General features: G+C 46.7%; 1 protein-coding gene and 1 long non-coding RNA gene across 3 annotated transcripts; one reads left to right on the top strand and one right to left on the bottom strand.

Annotated features, from left to right (window-relative positions):
* Nucleotides 1–202: 202 nt before the first annotated feature.
* On the bottom strand, nt 203–7455 carry LOC140420531 (uncharacterized). Its single transcript, XR_011946429.1, has 2 exons — nt 7358–7455; nt 203–5815 (listed from the first exon to the last, which is right to left on the bottom strand). It is a non-coding gene; the product is annotated as an uncharacterized lncRNA (long non-coding RNA).
* Nucleotides 7456–12079: 4624 nt separating this feature from the next.
* On the top strand, nt 12080–12500 carry LOC140422722 (large ribosomal subunit protein P1-like). 2 transcript variants are annotated; one of them, XM_072507677.1, is made up of 2 exons: nt 12080–12257; nt 12318–12500. In XM_072507677.1, the coding sequence occupies exons 1-2, from the start codon at nt 12171–12173 to the stop codon at nt 12498–12500; spliced, it is 270 nt and encodes an 89-aa protein (XP_072363778.1). In that variant the 5' UTR covers nt 12080–12170. The 2 variants fall into 2 exon arrangements, with proteins under 2 accessions (XP_072363778.1, XP_072363776.1); XM_072507675.1 differs by having other exon boundaries at nt 12085–12500.
* Nucleotides 12501–22516: the final 10016 nt, after the last annotated feature.

Below are 22516 nucleotides of genomic sequence, written 5' to 3'. Positions count from 1 at the left end.
GGCTGTCAAGCACTTTGGGACGTCCTGTGGGTGTGAAAGGTGCTATACAAATGCAAGTTTTTAAGTTGAAGATTTATGTTGTCTGATGTTGTTATTTGGAACTTTATTGATTTCAGCCACCCCCCAACTTACCATTTAATAAATTCACTTTGGTTCAGACAAGACTTTAACCAATTAAGACAAAGGCAGAATTCTCTGGATATAAATTTAAAAATAAGTTTATTAAATGAAAAAGGTTTACTGAATAACTTTAAGACATTGATTTTACAACTTCATGTGGGTGATCAGTCTGTAGAAGCGTAACCCTCTCTGGCTCCTTCTTTGACAGTAATTCTTGTGGAATTCAGCCTCAGGAGTCTGGCTCCTTCTTTGACGGTAATTTCCTTGGAATTCGGCCTCGGGAGTCTTCAGTACTTGGCCTTTGTCTGATTCTATATAATCCCTTATTCAGACAATTTCAAATGTTGAGGCTAATCAGAGCTTGAAGGCCTCTCTTGCCAGTACATTTATCCTCATTGCACTTTCTTTATACACAGCAATTAACCTTTGACATTTTTACAGCAAATAAGAATCAGGGCACGATCTAATGGCCATGATGCGCAAGGCGCGAATCCAAGTGCGCCAGTTAGATCGCAGGAGAGTCCGAAACTGGGCACCAAGCGCCAATCAGTTTCCGATCTAACCGGCCGATTCCCATTGGCGAATCTGGATACAATTAAGGCCAATCTCTGTCCCATTAATGGGAAGGACCCCCTATCTAAAGGCCTTGCTTGATTTAAGCGCCTCCCCAGTGAGCAGTCACATGGACGCCGATTAGTATGGGCCCAAACAGACATGGACCAGGAGTCACCGTACCAAAAGGATCCCGCGTCACTGGATGCCCCTGAGTGGTCAGGGTTAGGGCAGGGTGCCCCCCCCTGGCCCAGCCCCGAGAACGTGTGCACCTTGGCACTGCCAGACTGGCACCTTGGCATCGCAAACCTGGGTATTTCACACTCTGCCCATTCATAATTATCGCTCATAAAGACTGAGTCTTGATTTTGTGCAACAACCATGTCTTTCTCTCCATTTCAAATCCCCTGTGAAAATCCAAACACAGTATATTGTGAAATTATTAGATTTAAAACAGAACGAGTTGTTGGGATTCACTGCCTGACAAAGGTGCTGAAAGGAAATTCAACTGTAACTTTCAAAAGGGAACTGGACAGATTCTGTAGGAAAAGAAACTTGCCGGGTGCTGGGACTAAATAGATAGTTCATTCAAAGAGCTAGTATGGGAACAATGGGCGGGATGGCCTCTTTCTGTGCTCTCTGAGACTCGTTTGCATTTGAAGAAATTGGGAAATACCTGAAACCCACTTCCTACGATGCGGGTAGAAGCAGAGATGATGGAATGTTTCCAAAGGGAAATTAGATGGGCTTTTCAGGGAAATAAACTGACAAGAGATACGGGGATAGAACGGGGCAATGGTTTGATCTCCAGAGATCTACAAGTTGTGAATCTTCGGAATTCTCGACCCCAGAGAGCTGTGGGAGCTCAGTCATTGAGAGTTTTTAAAGCAGAGACTGACAGATTTCTAAATACCAATAACACAAAGGGATATGGGGATAGTGTGGGGGAAAAGACATTGAAGTGGATGATCAGCCATGATCGTATTGAATGGTGGAGCAGGCTCGACGGGCTGAATGGCTAACTCCTGCTCCTATGTTCCAATGGTACAAAGATAGGTAGGAAAGCAAATTGTGAAGAGGACATAAGGAGGTTAAAAAGTTATATGTTAAATGAGTGGGATGAAATCTGCCAAATGGAGAATAACGTGGGAAAATGTGTAATTGTCCATGTTGGCCAGAAGAATATAAAAACTGATTATCTAAATGGTGAGAGGGGCAGCACGGTGGCGCAGTGGATTAACCCTGCTGCCTCACGGCGCAGAGATCCCAGGTTCGATCCCGGCTCTGGGTCACTGTCCGTGTGGAGTTTGCACATTCTCCCCGTGTTTGCATGGGTCTTGCTCCCACAACCCAAAGATGGCAGGCTGGAAAAAAACTAAAATCACATGGGATTCGGGATGGGCTGACTAGATGGATACAGAACTGGCTTGGTTATAGAAACAGAGAGTCGCGGTGGAAGGGTGTTTTTCAGAATGGAGATCTGTAGCTAGTGGTGTTCCGCATGGATCAGTGCTGGGATCTCTGTTGTTTGTAGCATATATAAATGGTCTGGAGGAAAATGTGGGTAGTCTGATCAATAAGTTTGAGGATGACTCGAAGTTTGGCAGTGTTGCTGATAGTGCCGAGGATTGCCGAGGGATACAACAGGATGTAGATAGATTGGAGACTTGGGCACAGAAATGGCAGATGGAATTTAATCCGGATAAATGCAAGGTGATGCATTTTGGAGGTTCAAATCTAGGTATGAATTATACTGTAAATAGCAGAACCTTTCGAACATTAACATACAGAGGGATCTGGGAGTGCAGGTCCACAGTTCTCTAAATGTGGCAACACAGGTGGCCAAGGTGATTGAGAAGGTATATGACATGCTTGTCTTCATCAGCCGGGACACTGAGTACAGGAGCTGGGAAATCATGTTGCAGCTATATAAAACCTTGGTTAGTCCACATTTGAAATATTGCGTGCAGTTCTGGTCACCACATTATCAGAAGGATGTGGATGCTTCAGAGAGAGTGCAAAGAAGGTTCACCAGAATATTGCCTGGTCTCGAGGGTGTTTGTTATGAGGAGAGTTTGAATAAATTAGGATTGTTTTCATTGGAAAGACAGAGGCTGAGGGGAGACCTGATAGAGGTCGACAAAATTATGAGAGGCACAGACAGGTTGGATAGTCAGAGGCTTTTTTCAATGGTGAAGTGTCAATTACAAGGGGGCTCAGGTTCAAGGTAAGAGGGAGAAAGTTTAAGGGAGGTGTGCTCAGTATGTTTCTCACACAGAGACTGGTGGGTGCCTGGAACGGCTGCCAGAGGTTGTGGTGGAAACAGGCACATTAGCAACATTTGAGAGGCATCTGGATGGGTACATGAATAGGGAGGAAGTAGAGGGATACGGACCGAGTAAGGGCAGAAGGTTTTTTTTAAAGTTAGGGCATCAAGATCTGTGCTGAGGGTTGGAGGGCCGAAGGGCCTGTTCTTGTGCTGTACTTTTTTGTGTTCTTTGTTCTTACTACATCTCTGGTAGTGATATTTAATTCCTCCCCCATATTTTGTAGCATTAATCGAATAATCAACACGGATGCAAAATATCTATTTCACTCCTTTGCCATTTCCTTATTCCCCATAACTATCTCTCAGATTTATTTTCTAAGGGGCCTATGTGAAGTTGAGGTTACAATCAGATCAGCCGGGAACTTATTGAATGATGGAGCAGGCTCGAGGGGCCGAGTGGCCTACTCCTTTCCAGAATCAAGAGAATTTTGACAGATTTTCTTTTCTCCGTTGAGGTTAATTTGCCTTCAAATTTCTGGGCAAAATTTGCCTAAAAGTGCCTATTTGGTTCTGGTTTGGAGGAGAGCCACCTGATGTGCGTCCGCTCAGCACATTACCAGAATATTGAAAGATGATCACCAATGTATCCACTATCTCTACAGCCGCCTCTTACAACACTCTGGGATGTAGAGCATCAGCTTTTGGGGATTTATTGACTTCCAGTCCTGTTAATTTCTCCAGCATTGCTTTTTCACTCGGGCTAATTCCTTTCAAGTTCCTCGTGATCACTAGCTCCTCGGTTCTCCAGTGTTTTGGGGCTGATTTCTGTATCTTCATCCGTGAAGACAGACACACATTGTTTAGATTCCCTGCCATTTCCTTATTCCCCATTATAAACTCTCCTGTCTCTGCCTGGAATGGACCCACATTGGTCTTTGCTAATCTTTTCCTTTCTCTTTATCAGTTTCTTGCTCCTTCTTTGCTGAATTTGAAAACAAGTTCCCAATCCTCAGGCTCACTACTATTTTGGCAGGGCAGCACGGTGGCGCAGTATTCAGCACTGCTGCCTCGCGGCACCAAGGTCCCAGGTTCCATCCTGGTTCTGGGTCACTGTCTGTGTGGAGTTTGCACATTCTCCCCGTGTTTGCGTGGGTTTTGCCCCCACAATTCAAAGATGTGCAGGGTAGGTGGATTGACCGCGCTAAATTGCCCCTTAATTGGAAAAAGCTGAATTGGGCACTCTAAATTTGTATTAAAAAAAAGATTTCTACTATTTTGGCCACTTAATGACCCTCTTTCTTTGATCTAATGGAATCTTTAACTTTTCTTGGAAGCTACCATTTCATCACTTTTCCCATTAGATTTCTGTTTCTTAATTGAATCCATATTTTATGTAAATATGTAACAAATCCTTAAATGCTAGTGCTTGCCTGTCTAACATCATAACTTTTATTGTAAGTACCGAATCTACCACATACAACTTGCCCCTCATACCTCGACAGTTTCCTTCTGTGAGAAACATCCATATAAATTAAAGAAACCATATAACCACCTTTGCCCATCTTCATGGCAACGTGGCATGCATCGGGGTACCTCCAAACAGAAATGCAAACTAAATATCTTTTCACTTCCAAACACTCTCTCTCTGTGAACCGTGTGAAATTTGAAACCAAGTATTTTGAACAAGGCTCAAAGAGCATCAGCCCACTGAAGGCAAAGTCGTGAGACCGGCCAATCCAGCAGGAAAAAACCCTCCAACCCTCCCTATTGACCAACTGACAAAATGAATGAAATGCAATGTTGCATTGAATTGAAAGCAGAAACAATAACAGCAGAATCCAACCCCTGTAATCACTTGTGAACTTGTTGGTGTCTCAGCAGGTGTGATGAATCACAAAATCCCTTCCCACACTGAGAGCAGGTGAACGGCCTCTCCCCGGTGTGAATTCGCTGGTGTGTCTGCAGGCTGGACAATTGAGTGAATCCCTTCCCACACTGAGGGCAGGTGAACGGCCTCTCCCCAGTGTGAATTCTCTGATGTGTCTGCAGGTTGGATGAATCACTGAATCCCTTCCCACACTGAGAGCAGGTAAATGGCTTCTCCCCAGTGTGAACTCGCTGATGTGTCTGCAGGGTGGCCGAATGACTGAATCCCTTCCCACACTGAGAACAGATGAATGGCCTCTCCCCAGTGTGAACTCGCTGGTGTGTCCGCAGGTGGGATAACTGAATGAATCCCTTATCACACTGAGAGCAGTTGAATGGTCTCTCCCCAGTGTGAACTCGCTGGTGTGTCCGCAAGTAGGCTAACTGAGTGAATCCCTTCCCACACTGAGAGCAGGTGAATGGTGTCTGCCCAGTGTGAACTCGCTGGTGTCTCTGAAGGTGGGATAATTGAGTGAATGTCGTCTCACACTGAGAGCAGCTGAACGGCCTCTCTCCAGTATGACTGCGCCGATGAATCTCCAGCACAGACGGGCATCTGAATCCCTTTCCACAGTCCCCACATTTCCAGGGTTTCTCCATGGTGCCAGTGTCCTTGTGTCTTTATGATCAGTTAAAGCCTCGTCCACACACACGACACATGTACCGTCACTTCCCGCTGTGAATAGTTCGATGTTTTTTCAGGCTGTGCAACTGGTTAAAGCTTTTTCCAATCAGTGCACTGGAACACTCTCACTCGGGTGTCCATATGTCTTTGTGCTTTTCCAGTCACACTGATGTTTAAAATCTTTAAAAGCTGACAGATCGGGCAAACAGTGCTCCTTCTTAATTCAAAGTCTGACCATATTAAGTTGCCAAATATTTCAGTGACTGTCGGCTTGAGATGTGACATTTGAGATTTGTGTCTCTACTTCATCACCATCTAATATCCTGAAAAAATAATTTACAAAATACATCACTGTCAGTACAGGGTAGAAATTCAGATAATTCTAGTTTCTCTGGGACATTCTTTTCTCTCTTATTTGTGAAAAGCAGGAAATCTCCATCCCACACACTCTCTCTCCATTCTCACTCTGCTGTATCTAATATTCATCCTCCCAATTCTGCTGAAGGTGCTGATTCAGGCTGATTGACAGATCATAGAAATTACAGTGCAGAAGGAGGCCATTTGGCCCATCGAGTCTCACCCTACTCAAGTCCTCACATCCACCCGATCCCCATAACCCCACCTAACGTTTTTAAACACTAAGGGCAATTTAGCATGGCCAATCCAGCTAACCTGCACATCTTCGGACTGCGGGAGGAAACCGGAGCGCTCGGAGAAAACCCACGCAGACTCAGGGAAAATGTGCAGACTCCGCACAGACAGTGACCCAAGCCGGGAATCGAACCTTAAGCGACCCTGGAGCTGTGAAACAACAGTGCTAACCACTGTGCTACCATGCTCAATGCTTCCTGTGCCGGACTCACAGATCATAACAAATAGATGCTGGAGTCGGCCACTCGGCCTATCGAGCCTGCTTATCCATTCAATAAGATCATTGATCGATCTACCTCAGTACCATTTTCCCACAATTTATCCCATATCCCTTGACATTATCAATATCTAGAAACCTATCAATCTCTGTCTCCAAAATACTTGATCACTGAGGTTTCTCAGTTCTCTGGGGTAGAGATTTCCAAAGCTTCACCACGTCCTCGAGTGAAGAAATCCCTTCTCATCTCAGCTTTCTCTCCATTTTCCTCTTGATTCCCCATAACCCTCAACTCCCTCTCAATCAGAAATCTGTCCAACTCATCCGTGAATATATTCAGTGACTCCCAGACTCCACTGGTCCCTGTGGAAGAGAAATCCAGAGACCCTCTGAGGGAAGAGATGACTGGAAATATATAATGTAGCCACAGTACAATATTACACAACTGGAAATAATAATAAATGTACTTTATTACTGAACCATCAATAATATATCTAATCTGCACCATATAACAACACTGTCTTTTCTCTGATATTAATATGCTGTTCCCTCAAATGTCAGCCATCTCCTGGGAAAGGAGCCCTATAATTGTGAACATTTGGAAAGAGACCATCCTTTTAGCCAGACAAACAATGTGTCAAGTTGAGGGAGCAAAGGATGTCAATGTCTTTAAGAGAGAGAGAGAGAGAGAGACCTGGGCCAACCTTTCCAGAGTCTGCACCCTCCCCGGATTCACTTCCTTTCCCTTCAGTTGCTCCAAGTCACCAATGTCCCCCTAGAATGAGAAAAGCAATGGAAAGGGGGAAACATTGATTTCCTCCCAGATGTTGCCCAGAGGAGGAAGCTTCAGTTAACTTCTGCGTTGTGACATCACAATGGAGCACTGCCTGAATCAGGCAATACTGCTCCGCGGTGACGTCGACGGGTTCCAGTGCGCCGGCGCGAATCGCGGGAACGGCAACCCCGCCCCCGCCCATTGTCACCCCTCCCCCTGCACCTGCTCCTCCTCAAGGCAACCGGCTGACGGCTCCGGCCAGAGCGAGAAGCCGCTCGGTGATCTCCCACCGGCCCGGGACTGCGCATGTTCGATGGCGATGGGAAGTTGCGTATGTGCGGGGGAGTGTCCACCCCGTGACCATCCTGCTGAGGTGTTGACCAATGGGAAGAGTGGGAGCGCTCTGCTTCTCCAGCCATTCGGAGCGCGGGTTTTGGGCGAATGAAGATTGAGCTTCACACAGACTGAAACGTCCTCCTGTCTCCAACATCTGGGAATAAAACACTTTCTTTTCTCCCCCTTTCCATTTCTTTTCTCATTCTCACCTTCAATTGGTCACTTGCAGCAACTAAAGGGAAAGGAAGTGAATCCAGGGAGGGTGCAGACTCTGGAAAGTTTGGCCCAGGTCTGTCTCTCTCTCCCTTAAAGACATTGACATCCTTTGCTCCCTCAGCTTGACACATTTATTTGTCTGGCTAAAAGGATGGTCTCTTTCCCAATGTTCACAATTAAAGGGCTGCTTTCCCCAGGAGATGGCTGACATTTAAGGGGACAGAAAATTAATATCAGCCAGAGATGTGCATGGCCAGAACTTCCTCCTTCTCTTTCTGCTTTTGAGCTTCCTTCTGCTGTCCCCGTACTTTTGAAAATTCCACATAACCCAACAAAAGTTACAAGTATATTTTCTGTATTTAAAATGAATAATGCAATTATTGTTGTTAGCGTTGTCTAGTGTTGTTATATCGTACAGATTAGATGTATTATTGATGCTTCTGTAATAAAGTACACTATTATTTCTAGTTATGTAATAAAGTACGTTAGCTGCAATATATATTTCCAGCCATTGGATTGGATTGGATTTGTTTATTGTCACGTGTACCGAGGTACAGTGAAAAGTATTTTTCTGCGAGCAGCTCAACAGATCATTAAGTACATGAGAAGAAAAGGGAATAAAAGAAAATACATAATAGGGCAACACAACATATACAATGTAACTTTGCAATGTAACTTTTGTACAATGTAACAATGTAACTTTTACAATGACCATGCAGTCATTGCGACACAAAAGGAGTCCATTCAGTTACCCGAATCCATGCTGATTCATGAAAGAGCAATCCAGTCAGTCCCATTTCTCCTCTCTATCCCTGTTTCCCTGCAAATTGGCTTCCTTCAAGTCTGCATCCAATTTCATTTTTAAATTATAATATACTTTTTCATTTTACAGGTTGTGGGCATTGCTGGTTAGCCCAGCATTTATTGCCCATCCCTAGTTGCCTTTCAGGAGGTGGTGGTGAGTTGCCTTCTTGAACCCCTGCAGTCCATGAAGTGTAGGTATACCTATTGTGCTCTTCGGGAGGGAGTTATTATTATTATTCTCCACTTCCACCACCATTGTGATTTTCAGATCATGTCCACTCATTGTCTAAATTTAATTCTTCCTCACAGATCCTCACTGTGATATACAGAACTATATATCAATTGTTTTGTTTTACAGCAAATGGTGCAAATAGATGGTTACATGCACATGTACTTGCCGCCTGCATTAAGATTTTTGGGTGTCTGTCTTCGGGACATGAGGCAGTGACCCTGCATCTGTGGATCAGCATGAATCACGCCTTCAGGAGAATTGGGAGGGTGAATATCAGGTACAAGAGAGTGAGAATGGAGGGGGAGTTTACATTTCAGGAATAAGTGAGGAAAGAATGTTCCAAATAAACTAGAATTCTCCTTTCTGAATTTCTATCCAGTACTGACTGTGATGACGTTTGTAAACTCATTTTACAGGATATCAGAAGGGGAGGAGTTACAGGCAGGGTACTAGCCAAATATCACGACACAATCTGATAAAGAAACTCAATTAATCAAGACCTGAATATCATCAGCCTTTAAATGTGGGAGAAATATTTGTCTGTACTGTCTGCTTCAGAAGATTTTAATCAGTGTGACTGGAAAAGCACAGAGACACAAACACACACCCAAGTTGAGAGTGTTCCAGGATTAACCAGTTACACAGCTAGAAAAAAACATTACCTTTTGCAGCAAGGGAAAACCCTACTCGTGTTCTGTGTGTGGGCACCTCAGTTTGTCTTTGAACATGGAGAGACACAAGAACATTAGTACCATTGGGAAACCTTGGAAATGTGCGGAATGTGGGTAGAGATCCCCTTCCCCATCAAAGCTAGAAATACATCGGTGCAGTCACACTGGGGAGGGACCGTGCACCTGCTCTGTGTGTGGTAAGTGATTCACTCAATCTTCCCACCTGTTGAGACACAACGTCACTCACATCAATGACAGACCCTTTAAATGCTCCGACTGTGGGAGCAGCTTCAAAAGCTCTGTGGAACTAATGTCCCACCAGCGCATTCACACTGAGGAGAGAGCGTTCAGCTGTTCTCACTGCATAAAGAGGTTGAGCTGGTCTTCCAACCTGCAGGAACACCAGCAAACACACATTGGGGAGTGGCCATTTACCTGCTCTGTCTGTGGGAAGGGATTCATTCAGTTACCCAAATTGCAGATGCACCAGCGGATTCACACCGGGGTGAGACCATTCACCTGCTCTGTGTGTGGGTAGGGATTCATTCAGTTATCCAAACTGCAGATGCACCAACGGATTCACACAGGGGGAAAGCCATTCACCTGCTCCATGTGTGGGAAGGAATTCAAACATTCATCCACTCTGCGGACACACCGAGCTCACACTGGTGAAAGGCCATTCACCTGCTCTCAGTGTGGCAAAGGGTTCGGTGATTCATCCAACCTGTTGAAACACCAGCGAGTTCACACTGGGGAGAGACCATTCACCTGCGCTGTGTGGGAATGGTTCACTCGGTCATCCCACCTGCGGACACCCCAGCGAGTTCACAAGTGATTAAAGGTGTTGGATTCTGCTGTTTTGGTGCTGTTAATCACTGAACCATATTCATTCTGACACTTGGTGAAGTGGGAGGGTTTGAGGGTTTCTCTCTGCTGGACTGGCCGGTCTGCCAACCTTGCTTCGAATGGGCTGATGCTCTTTGAACCTGGGAGAGCACATTTCTACTGAAATGATCCACAAAAGCTGATGAAGGACATTTATTTTATCCTGGATAGTAAATAGTGTTTTCCCCCCACTACAGGTAGATCTAAAATAAATACATTTGTCTCTGTTCCATTGAGTCTACAGCACAGGGCCAGGCCAGTCGGCTCAATTGGTCTCTGTCAGTATTTATGCTCCACTTGAGCCTCCACCCAGCCCTCTTCATCTCCCCCATCAGCATATCCTTCTATTCCTTTCTCCCTCATGTATGTATCTAGCTTCCCCTTCAATGTATTTATGCTGTTCACCTCAACCACTCGCTGTTGTAACGAGTCCCACATTCCCACCACTTGCTGGGTAAGAGGTTTCTCATTGGATTATTGAACCCCTTCAGAATCTTAAAGACTTAATCTTAAAGGCAGCACGGTAGCATAGTGGTTAGCATAATTGCTTCAACAACTCCAGGTTCCCGGATTCGGGTCATTGCCTGTGCGGAATCTGCACGTTCTCCCCGTGTGTGCGTGGGTTTCCTCCGGGTGCTCCGGTTTCCTCCCACAGTCCAAAGATGTGCAGGTTAGGTAGAATAGCTATGCTAAATTGCCCTTAGGGTCCAAACTTACCCTTAGTGTTTGGGGGGGGGGGGCTTGTGTAGGGTGCTTTTTCCCAGAGCCGGTGCAGACTCGATGGGTCGAATGGCCTCCTTCTGCACTGTAAATTCTATGATTCTTTACTTCCATCAGGTCATCCTTCAGTCTTCTCTTTTCGAGAGAAAAGCAGCCCCAGCCTTTCCTGAGGGTGAAATGCAATCAGTTCTAGTATTATTCTTTGTTGCACCATCTCCAGTGCCTCGATTTCCTTTTCCTAAATGGAGATGACAAATGTTGACAGTGCTCCCAGTGTAGTCTAACCCTGGCTCTAAATAAGTTGAACATAACCTCCCTGCTTTTCAATTCTATCCCTCGAGAATGGAACCCTATATAGGGGCTCCACACTTTAGGAAAGATGTGAAGTTCTCAGAGTGGGTGCAGGGGAGATTTACACCAGGGATGAGGAACTTGAGGGAGTTGGAGAGATGTGAGCAGCTGAAATTTCTCTCTTGAGATCACAGTATCTGGAGAGTGGGGGAAATGTGGCCATTCAGCCCATTAAGTCCATGCCAGCTCTCTGTCCAGCAAACCAGTCAGTCCCATTGTCCCGTTCTATCCCCGAATCCCTGTAGGTGTCTTTCCTTCAAATGCCCATCCAGTTTTCATTTGGAATCCTTCCATCATCCCTGCTTCTGCTGCCCTCATAGGAAGTAGGTTCCTGGTCATTACCACTCACTTTGCATGTACACAAGCGTCCTAGAGCTGGCATTATCAAAGTAGGGGGCGAGACCCGCGGGTGGATCGCGGGCGGGTGTCGGGAGGGTCGCGGAACCGTCCGTCGCGGCGCTCCCGATCGTGCTAATCCGTGCGCAACAGTCGCAGCAGCCGGCTTTTAATTATACCCACTGCGAGCGGCCTTCAAAATAGCCACAAACATATTTTAAAAATGCGGCCGTACTGTGCATGCATGCCTGATCATCGGTGCGCATGCGTAGAACTATGCGCATGCGCACCGATGATCGGGCATGCATGTGCAGTGTCGCCGTATTGCTTTTTATATGGTAAAAAGGCCGCTCGCAGCCGGCATAGTTAAAAGCCGGCTGCTGCTCGCTCTGCCCGGTTCGGTAATGCTTGGTTCTTCTGAACGAAGGCCTAGTTTCTCCCCGGTGACTAGCACCATCGGACCCACCCGCAGAGGTCCAGCACCATGGCTTCCACCTCGGAAATTGCCTGTATCTACAGCGCGCTCATCCTGCATGACGACGAGGTCACCGTCACCGAAGACAAACTCAATGTCCTGATTAAAACAGCTGGTGTGACCATTGAGCCGTTCTGGCCTAGTCTGTTTGCCAAGGCATTGGCTAATATTGATGTCAATAGTTTGATCTGCAACGTTGGTGCCGGTAGCCGTGCCCCAGCTGCTGCATTAGTTGTTCCCACCGCTGTCCATGTTGCTGCTGAAGAGAAAAAGGAAGAGAAGAAACAGGAAGAATCTGAAGAGTCTGACGGTGACATGGGCTTTGGTCTCTTTGATTAAACGTGCCGTGCAACAACATTGTTACAATTTACAAAAAATAAATAAAAATTTATTTTATCCTGGATAGTATGGGGGAAGAATCCCACCAGGGCAGATGGTGAAATTTGAATTAAATAAAAATCTAATGATGACCATGAAATCATTGTCGATTGTTGTAAAAACCCATCTGGTTCACCAATGTAATTTAGTGAAGGAAATCTGCCATCCTTACCTGGTCTGGCCCACATGTGACTCCAGACCCACACAGATACGATTGACTCTTAACTGTCCCCCACTGCAAGCCACTCAGTTCAGGGGCAATTATGAATGGGCAACAAATGCTGACCCAGCCAGTAATGCCTCCATCTCAAGAAAACGGTTTTATCATACTACTACAGGTAGATCCAAAATAAATACATTTGTCTCTGTTCCATTTACAGCACAGGGTCAGGCCAGTCAGCTCAATTGGTCTCTGTCAGTATTTATGCTCCACATGAGCCTCCACCCACCCCTCTTCATCTTCTCCCATCAGCATATCCTTCTATTCCTTTGCCCCTCATGTCTGTATCTAGCTTTCCCTTCAATGCATTCATGCTGTTCACCTCAACCACTCGCTGTGGTAGTGAGTTCAACATTCTCACCACTCACTGGGTAAAGAGGTTTCTCTTGAAATCCCTATTAGATTATTGAACCCCTGAAGATGGATTGAAAATGCACGCAGAGGGCAGCACGGTGGTGCAGTGGTTAGCACTGCTGCCTCACGGCACCAAGGTCCCAGGTTCGATCCCGGCTCTGGGTCACTGTCCAAGTGGAGTTTGCGCATTCTCCCCATCTTTGCGTGCGTTTCGCTCCCACAGTCCAAAGATGTGCAGGGTAGCGAGCCTAGGTAGGGTGCTCTTTCAGAGGGTTGGTGCAGACCTGATGGGCTGAACGGCCTCTTTTTGCACTGTAGGGTTTCAATGGTTCTATGGTATCAGTTAGGATGAGCCTGACAAACATTAATCATCAGCAAGGTGACCAATATCCTTCAGAGTCCAATCAGTCATTGATCATGTCCCATTTAACCAATCAGGAACTGATCATGGGCTTCTTGGGCCAATCAGAACAACAGAATACTACCGACAATGCGTAGAGGTAGTCGCTGGCAAGGGTGAATGAGCTACAATTCTCTGGAGTTCGGTGCACAACACAACATGAAGTAAGAGGACAGACTTCAGTCAACAGAACACAAGACGTTGCCACAGACACCCGGAAGTTGAAAGCTGATGATCCAGAGTGAATGGCCTTTGTTAATTATTGTGATTTTGTACTTATTACAATTAACTGAATAAATTCTGTGACAACATTCTTGTAACTGGAATGGTCTATAACTAGTCAGGAGCTGCAAGTTCCTTTCAGGTAACTTTCACAACACATTCTGATGTGTAATTGATTTGAGTGTTACAATTGAGATTGGAGGCAAACCCAGATCTTACAATAATAATAATCTTTGTCACAAGTAGGTTTACATTAACACTGCAATGAAGTTACTGTGAAAAGCCCCTAGTCGCCACACTCCGGCGCCTGTTCGGGTACACGGAGGGAGAATTCAGAATGTCCAAAGTACCTAATAGCACATCTTTCGGGAATTGTGGGAGGAAACCGGAGCACTCGGAGGAAACCCATGCAGACACAGGGAAAAAGTGCAGACTCCACAGAGACAGTGACCCAAGCTGGGAATCGTACCTGGGACCCTGGAGCTGTGAAGCAACAGTGCTAACCATTGTGCTACAGTGCTGCCCATGCTGCAATAGGACAGAGTTTTGCATTCCGTTTGGGTATCCTGCACTAACAGTGATGTCTTTTGTAAACGTTTACAGGATATTAGAAGGGGAGGAGTTACAGACAGAAATTTCACACCAAACATCACGTCAGGATCTGATAGAGTCACTCGATTCATGGGAGCTGAATATCATCAGCCTTTGAATCTAGAAGGAGAAATGTTTGTCTGTCCTTCTGCTGAAAGAGATTCTTAAACATCACTCAGTGTACAGACACTGAAACAGGCTCCTGCCAGTGGGAGGCATCACTAAAAACAACCATTTTATATTCTTCAGCTCACCCAAAGATTTAAATTCCAGCACACATTTCTCCATCTTGTATTTTTAAAATATTTTGTTCGCTCATTAAATGTCCTCGACCTTTGAACGTTTCATTACAGAACTCAGCTCGAAGACATCAAAACCTAAATCCGGCCTTGTCTGTGTGCCCAGCCAATCCAATTCGTCAATTCAACTTTGCAGCAGCTCAGTCCCAGCTTTGGAAACATCTTCATCTTTCTGTGAGGCCCCGGCCCCATTGACTGTGACAGGGTTCATACTGTCTCCGTGAGATTGTTGATGTAAAGTCACGTCAGACCCACACTGCCCGATTTCCAATCCAATTTATTTAAAGGTCCCAGGAGCCTGATTCCAACCTTAAATGTTGTTCTGATCCTGTCAGTAACATTGTTTTGGAACTCACAAGTACCACCACATAGGCAGTCATCAACATGCATCATAAAGATGCCCGAGAGTTTCCCGCCATGGTACCAATAAAGCACGGCAGCTTCTGCCTTCAGGTAGAGACAACCCGACTTGAACAAAACTGATCTGAGAAGTACCATACACTCTGAAACATCGCTGAAAACATAGACAAACTTATTTAACTTCCAAAGTCTTCCTTCTACACCTGGCATCTTCTCAGGAAGTTGCAGAAACGCTGCCCCCTGGAATTGATCCACCAGCACAAAGGCAGCTTTTATGTTTCTTGACTGAAGGTTCCGAGAAAATGTCACGAAAAGGGCCAAAGAAATTTCAGAATGACCTTTCCCACTGTGGGCGAGTCCACTCTGACCTCTATCTCCCAAAAACTTCTTCAAATCCCTGCGCCACTAACCTCGCCTTGGGCCTTATAAGTTGCAATCGGTTGGACCTTTTCTGTGCAGATCCATTGATGTGATGATGCTGGCTAACCCCTATCTGGGACCTCTGAACACACGCCAAACTCTATCCAACTGCCTAACTCTTTCTGTTCAGCCTCCCGTACGGCTTTATCCCCTCATTTGTCAGCAGCTACAAAACCCTCTCGGTTACAGGGACTTCAGCATCACCCCCAAACATACCCTTGGTGTAAAACCGACAATTCCTGTCTGAAATGTTCCAGTTATTGAAATTACATCGAGTGGACGTCATAGAGACAGACCAGAAACAGATCCCTGAGGTTCTAAGGAGGCCCCAGTGGTCAGTCTGACTGAACTAAACACGGGTGGTATAAAACAAACAATACTCACCCCGGTATCTGCTGTCCACGGGGACTTTCCTTTAATCAGAGCCGTCAGTGGATCCTGTTCCTGACACCAGGTTCTTGTGGGACAAATGCCACTCGGAGTCCAGAGTTGGTTAAAGTTTGGGAATCTTTATTACAAGCACGCAGGGGAATGCTTCAGCGAACCGAAGCATCTGAAGGAGCAGTTACAATAACACACATTTATTTTATTTTTTTGAAATATATTTTATTAAAGTTTTTCGATCAAAAAGAATTTTCCATTTTTACAACTTTATAACAAAATGTACATTGACCGTTATTTAAACAATATATTAAACTAACAACAAGTGCAGAAAAAGAACAAGAAAAAAGAAATAATAATACTGAAAAAATAAATATAAACAATGGAAAGAAAGAACAAAAAACCCCAAAGACCAAATACACCCCCTCCCCTCCCCCCTGGGTTGCTGCTGCTGTCTTTCCTGTTTTCCCTTATCGCTCTGCGAGATAGTCAAGGAACGGTTGCCACCGCCTGGTGAACCCTTGAGCCGAACCTCTTAGTGCGTATTTTATTCGCTCCAATTTTATAAACCCTGCCATGTCGTTTATCCAGGCCTCCACGCCCGGGGGTTTAGCTTCTTTCCACATAAGTAGAATCCTTCGCCGGGCTACTAGGGACGCAAAGGCCAAAACATCGGCCTCTCTCGCCTCTGCACTCCCGGCTCTTCTGCAACTCCAAATATAGCCAACCCCCAGCTTGGTTCGACCCGGACCCCCACCACCTTTGAGATCACTCTTGCCACACACCCCAGAACCCATGCAATACCGGACATGAGCAAAACATGTGGGTGTGGTTCGCCGGGTTTCCCGCGCACCTATCCTCCACTCCAAAAAATCTACTCAGCCTTGCTCCTGTCGTATGCGCCCTGTGTAGAACCTTGAATTGGATCAGGCTAAGCCTGGCACACGAGGACAAGGAATTTAACCTACTTAGGGCATCTGCCCACAGCCCCATCTCAATCTCTTCCAATAACACACATTTATACACAGTACAGTTGCAGCTGGCCAGGCTGTTTTGTCTGCAGGTTAGTGGGGAAGTACAGGACGCAAAGGAAACAACTCAAAAACAGCTCAGAATTATCGGCTATAGTGACTTCATCTCTCACAAAACACATCTCGGAAAACAATAGCCAGACCAGTAATCCAGAGACCCAGGGTAATGCAATAGGGATCCAGGTTCGGCAGATGGTGAAATTTAAATTAATTAAAAATCTGGAATTAAAAGTCATCAATGACCATGAAAGCATTGTCGATAGTTGTAAAAACGCATCTGGTTTCTTTTAGATCCACCTGTAGTGGGGGAATAACACTATTTACTATCCAGGATAAAATAAATGTACTTCAGCCTTTGTGGATCATTTCAGTGGAAACGTGCTCTCCCCCAGGCTCAAAGAGCATCAGCCCACTAGAAGCAAAGTCGTGAGACCGGCCAGTCCAGCAGAAAGAAACCCTCCGACCCTCCCACTTCACCAAGTGTCAGAATGAACAAAGTTTGATTTGATTAAATGTATTCACGTGCACCAAGGTACAGTGAAACGTATTGTTCTGCGTACAATACAGACAGATCATTTTATACATGAAAAAACATAGGACATATGATAAATACACAATATAAACACATAGACATTGGGTGAAGCATACAGAGTGTAGTGCTACTCAGTAGAGAAGATGTGTGGCGAGATCAGTTCAGTCCATAAGAGGGTCAGTCAGGAGTATGGTAACAGCGGGGAAGAAGCTGTTTAGAATCTGTTATTGCGAGTTCTCAGACTTTTGTATCTCCTGCCCAATCGAAGAGATTGGAAAAGGGAAGAACCATGGTGGGAGCGGTCTTTGATTTTGCTTCCCGCTTTCCCAAAGCAGCGGGAGGTGTAGACAGAGTCAATGGATGGGAGGCGGGTTCGTGTGAGGGACTGGGCTGTGTTCACAACTCTCTGTAGTTTCTTAATCTTGGGCTGAGCAGTTGCCATACCAACTGTCATGGGAGTGCCCCTTTAAGAAATATTTTTGTCTTATCACATGGCTTCAGAGATGTCATTGTGTGGGTGGAGCTGGGCTGTGGCTCTGGGAGTTGGTTTTACTTTCACTTTGGTTTGGGGCTGTTTTGTGGCTCTGAGTATTTTGCTTTCGTTTTCACATTTTTGGCTGCTGTACTCAGAAAGAGGAGTATTTTGGCCTGTCTCTCTATCTTCATTTTAAAAGCTGTTTCTAGTCTGCTTGATAACTTGAAAATAAATAATTGCTTTCTGGAAGGAATTCAAACCTGTTGTTTTGGAAAGGAAACAAGAGCATCCAAACCAGGTCTTGAGTGCTGTGTGCTGGGCCACAGCTTTGAACAGGAGGTACTGGTTTATGGGATCTTGTTATTAAATTGGAACAGTTAAAGGGGGGAATTTATTAAGGGTTATACATAGATTACTGTAGCTGTGTGGGGTATTTATGTTTGTAAGTTATAAAAATGCTGACTGTGTGTGTTTATAAAAATGTGAACTAAATTCATAGAATAAAGCTTGTTTTGATTAAAAGTGCTTAAGGCCTCTGTTGAATAACACCTGAAAGGCAGCCCTTGTGCTCATCGGAACCAAAATCAATAAACAATTGTAGGTCAGGTGAACTCCATGATATACTTTGGAGTTTTCTAAACTCTGGCCCATAACACAAGCTGTGATGCAGCCAGATAAGATGTTTTCTATGGTGTTCCTGTAAAAATTGGTGCACCTGTAATAATTGGTAAAAGTCAATGATAATCTTCATACTTGTCACAAGTAGGCTTACGTTAACGCTGCAATGAAGTTACTGTGAAAATACCCTAGTCGCCACACTCTGGCGCCTGTTTGGGAGGGAGAATTCAGAATGTCCAATTCACCTGACAAGCATGTCTTTCGGGGCTTGTGGGAGGAAACCGGAGCACCCGGAGGAAACCCTCGCAGACACGGGGAGAACATGCATACTCTGCACAGACAATGACCCAAGCGGGAATCAAACCTGGGACGCTGGCGCTGTGAAGCAACAATGCTAACCACTGTGCTAACCATGCCACCCATGCGGCAATCAATGTGGACATGCTGAATTTCCTTAGTTTCCTAAGTATATGTTTCTTGGTCGTAGCGTCGATGTGGGTGGACCAGGACAGAATGCTGGTGATGTGCACACCTCGGAATTTGAAGCTGCTAACCATCTCCACCTCAGCCCCATTAATGCAGACAGGGGTGTGTACGATACTTCACTTCCTGAAGTCAATGACCAGCTTCTTAGTTTTGCTGACATTGAGGGAGAGATTGTTGTCATTACACCACGCCAGTAGGTTCTCTATCTCCCCCCTGGACTCTGACTCATCGTTGTTTGATATCCGACCCATTACGTCATGTCATCAGCAAACTTGTAGATGGAGCGGGAGCAGATTTTGCCACACAGTCGTGTGTGTATAACGAGTGTAGTAGGGGGCTACGTACGCAGCCTTGTGGGGCCCCGGTATAGAGGACTATCGTGGAGATGTTCGTGATCCAAACCACTACAGTCGTGTCATCAGCAAACATGTGGATGGATTTGGAGCCAAATTTTGCCATGCAGTCGTGTGTGTGTGTATAGGCAGTGCAGCCTTGCGGTGCTCCTGAATTGAGAACTATCACGGAGGTGGTGTTGTTGTTTATCTTTACTGATTGTGGTCTGTGGGTCAGAAAGTCGAGGATCCAGTTGCAGAGGGAGGAGCCTAGTCCGAAGTTTTGGAGTTTTTATATGAGCTTGGTTGGGATTATGGTGTTGAAGGCAGAGCTGTAGTCAATGAATAGGAGTCTGACGTAGGAGTCCTTGTTGTCGAGATGCTTCGGGGGCGAGTATAGGGCCAGGGAGATGGCATCTGCTGTGGACCGGTTGTGGCGGTATGTGAATTGCAGTGGATCAAGGAATGCTGCGTGTATGGAGTTGATGTGTCCAACATCTCGAAGCAATTCATAATGATCGATGTGAAGGCCACCGGATGGTAGCCATTGAGGCACGTTGCCTCTTCTTCTTTGGCACCGGTATGATGGTGGTCTTCTTGAAGCCAAAGGGAACCTTGGAACGGAGGAGGGAGAGATTGAGGATGTCCGCAAACACACCTGCCAGTGGGTCAGCGCAGGATCTGGGTGCATGACCTGGCACAACCAATGAGAGTGCCTGTCGTTAGTCTGCGGCTCTAGATTAGTTTGGTATCGTCACTTGGGAGTCCCTGTTGGCTTTGCGGAGGTCATATATAGATTTCTTGTATAGGTCAGGGTTGCCTGCCTTGAACACCTTCAGTCGGGAGCGAATCTCCCAATTAAACCATGGATTCTGGTTGGGTAACGTACAGACTACCTTCTTTTGTACGCAATCTTCTACACATTTACTGATGAAGTCTGTGACGGTGCTGGCATACTCGTCTAGATTGGCTGCAGAGTTAACATAGAACATACAGTGCAGAAGGAGGCCATTCGGCCCATCGGGTCTACACTGACCCACTTAAGCCCTCACCCTATCCCTGTAACCCAATAACCCCTCCTAACCTTTTTTGGTCACAAAGGCAATTTATCATGGCCAATCCACCTAACCTGCAAGTCTTTGGACTGTGGGAGGAAACCGGAGCACCCGAAGGAAACCCACGCAGAAACAGGGAGAACGTGCAGACTCCGCACAGACAGCGACCCAGCAGGGAATCGAACCTGGGACCCTAGTGCTGTGAAGTCATAGTGCTATCCACTTGTGCTACCGTGCTGCCCTTGTTATTGAATATGGACCAGTCCACTGACTCCAAGCAGTCGCGTTGCATCGACCTTCTGTTGCATCAACCTTCTTAACCGGATTCTCCTGCTAAGTTTCTGCTTGTAGGACTTCCAATTGCGGTGATGCGGAGCTAAGCCGCACATTTCGGCAGCTCCCGCTATAACGGACTTTTGGGCTCTCCGGAGGAGCCCCAACGGAATTTGTTTTGGACTAAATCCCGTGTGGGAAGGTGAAGTAAGGTCCCCCTTCCGGCGTATGGAGGGGATTAGCAGTGAACGACCAAAAAACAAGCTCTGGAGCAGCGGCAGAAACGAGGGGGGAAAATCAAGATGGCGGAGGTCGGAGATCGAGCAGCATGGGGGCCGGACCAGCAGGAGTTTCTCAGGCGCTGCATGGAGGAGCTTAAAAAGGAGGCGCTGGCGCCAATGCTGTTGGCGATCAAGGGACTGAAGGAGACCCAGAAGGCCCAGGCCGTAGAGCTCAGAGAGGTGAAGGACAAAACTAACGAGAACGAGGACGAGATCTTGGGCCTGGCGGTGAAGATGGAGGCGCACGAGGCGCTGCACAAGAGGTGGGCCGAGAGACTCGAGGTCCTGGAGAACAGGTCGAGGAGGAAGAATCTCCAGATTCTGTGTCTCCCCGAAGGAGTGGAGGGGGCTGATGCCGGGGCGTATGTGAGCACGATGCTCCATTCGCTGGTGGGTGCAGAGGCTTTTCCGAGCCCCCTGGAGCTAGAAGGGGCTCACTGGGTCCTGGCGAGGAGACACAAGGCTGGCGAGCCGCCAAGGGCGATAGTGGCGAGGTTCCATCGCTTCGCAGACAGAGAGAGTGTCCTGAGATGGGCCAAGAAGGAGCGGAGCAGCAGATGGGAGAACGCGGTGATCCGAGTATACCAGGACTGGAGCGCGGAGGTGGCAAAGAGGACAGCTGGCTTCAACCGGGCCAAGGTGGTGCTGCATAAAAAAAGGGTGAGATTCGGAATGCTGCAGCTAGGGCGACTGTGGGTCACTTATCAGGACCGACACCACTATTTTGAAACGCCAGAAGAGGCTTGGACCTTTATCCAAACGGAAAAATTGGACTCGAACTGAGGGACTGTGGATGTGGGGGAGATGTTGACTATACAGGGTTGTAAATATGGGTAAAGAATGTTTCACGGGTGGGACGATGGATAGGGATGGGGGAAGAGTTCTTGATGGGGGGACAATGAGGAATGTGGGTGTCGGTGCTGGAGGGAGGTGAGACTCGGGGATGGGGGAATTTGGATAAGGCCGCAACAGGAGCTGCGCCACAGGGGGCGGGGCTGGCTCAGGAAAGCGATGGCTTTTTCCCGCGTTAGGGAGGGGGGGGGATGGAGGAGCGTAAGGAGGAGGACGGATTTGCACACGGGGGGGGTCAACGGGAAGGCGGGGGAAGCCGGGGTCAGCAGGAGGCAGTGGGCCGGTTAAGAGGGCCCGAGTGTTCACGCACTTAAAGGGACTGAAGGCAGACGTGGTCATGCTTCAGGAGACACATCTGAAGGTGGCAGATCAGGTCAGGTTAAGGAAGGGATGGGTAGGACAGGTGTTCCATTCGGGGCTGGATGCGAAGAATAGAGAGGTGGCAATACTGGTGGGGAAGGAGGTGTTGTTTGAGGTCAAGAACATAGTAGCGGACAATGGAGGCCGATATGTGATGGTGAGCGGTAGGTTGCAGGGGACGGGGGTGGTATTGGTAAATGTATACGCCCCGGATTGGGACGATGCTGGATTCATGAAACGGATGTTGGGCCGTATTCCGGACTTGGAGGTAGGAAGCTTGATAATGGGTGGGGATTTCAACACGGTGTTGGACCCAGCACTGGATCGCTCCAGATCTCGGACCGGAAAGAGGCCGGCTGCAGCCAAGGTGCTCAGGGGGTTTATGGATCAGATGGGGGGAGTAGATCCGTGGAGATTTGCCAGGCCTTTGGCCAG

Source organism: Scyliorhinus torazame, chromosome 5 (genome assembly GCF_047496885.1).
Source record: "Scyliorhinus torazame isolate Kashiwa2021f chromosome 5, sScyTor2.1, whole genome shotgun sequence".
NCBI classification, from domain to species: domain Eukaryota; kingdom Metazoa; phylum Chordata; class Chondrichthyes; order Carcharhiniformes; family Scyliorhinidae; genus Scyliorhinus; species Scyliorhinus torazame.
Note: the sequence above shows the minus strand (reverse complement) of the source record. Positions and strands in the feature narration are given on the sequence as shown.

What these genes read in the sequence shown, in the direction of transcription:
- LOC140422722 (XM_072507675.1), top strand. Translation starts at nt 12,171, where the DNA reads ATGGCTTCCACCTCGGAAATTGCCTGTATCTACAGCGCGCTCATCCTG.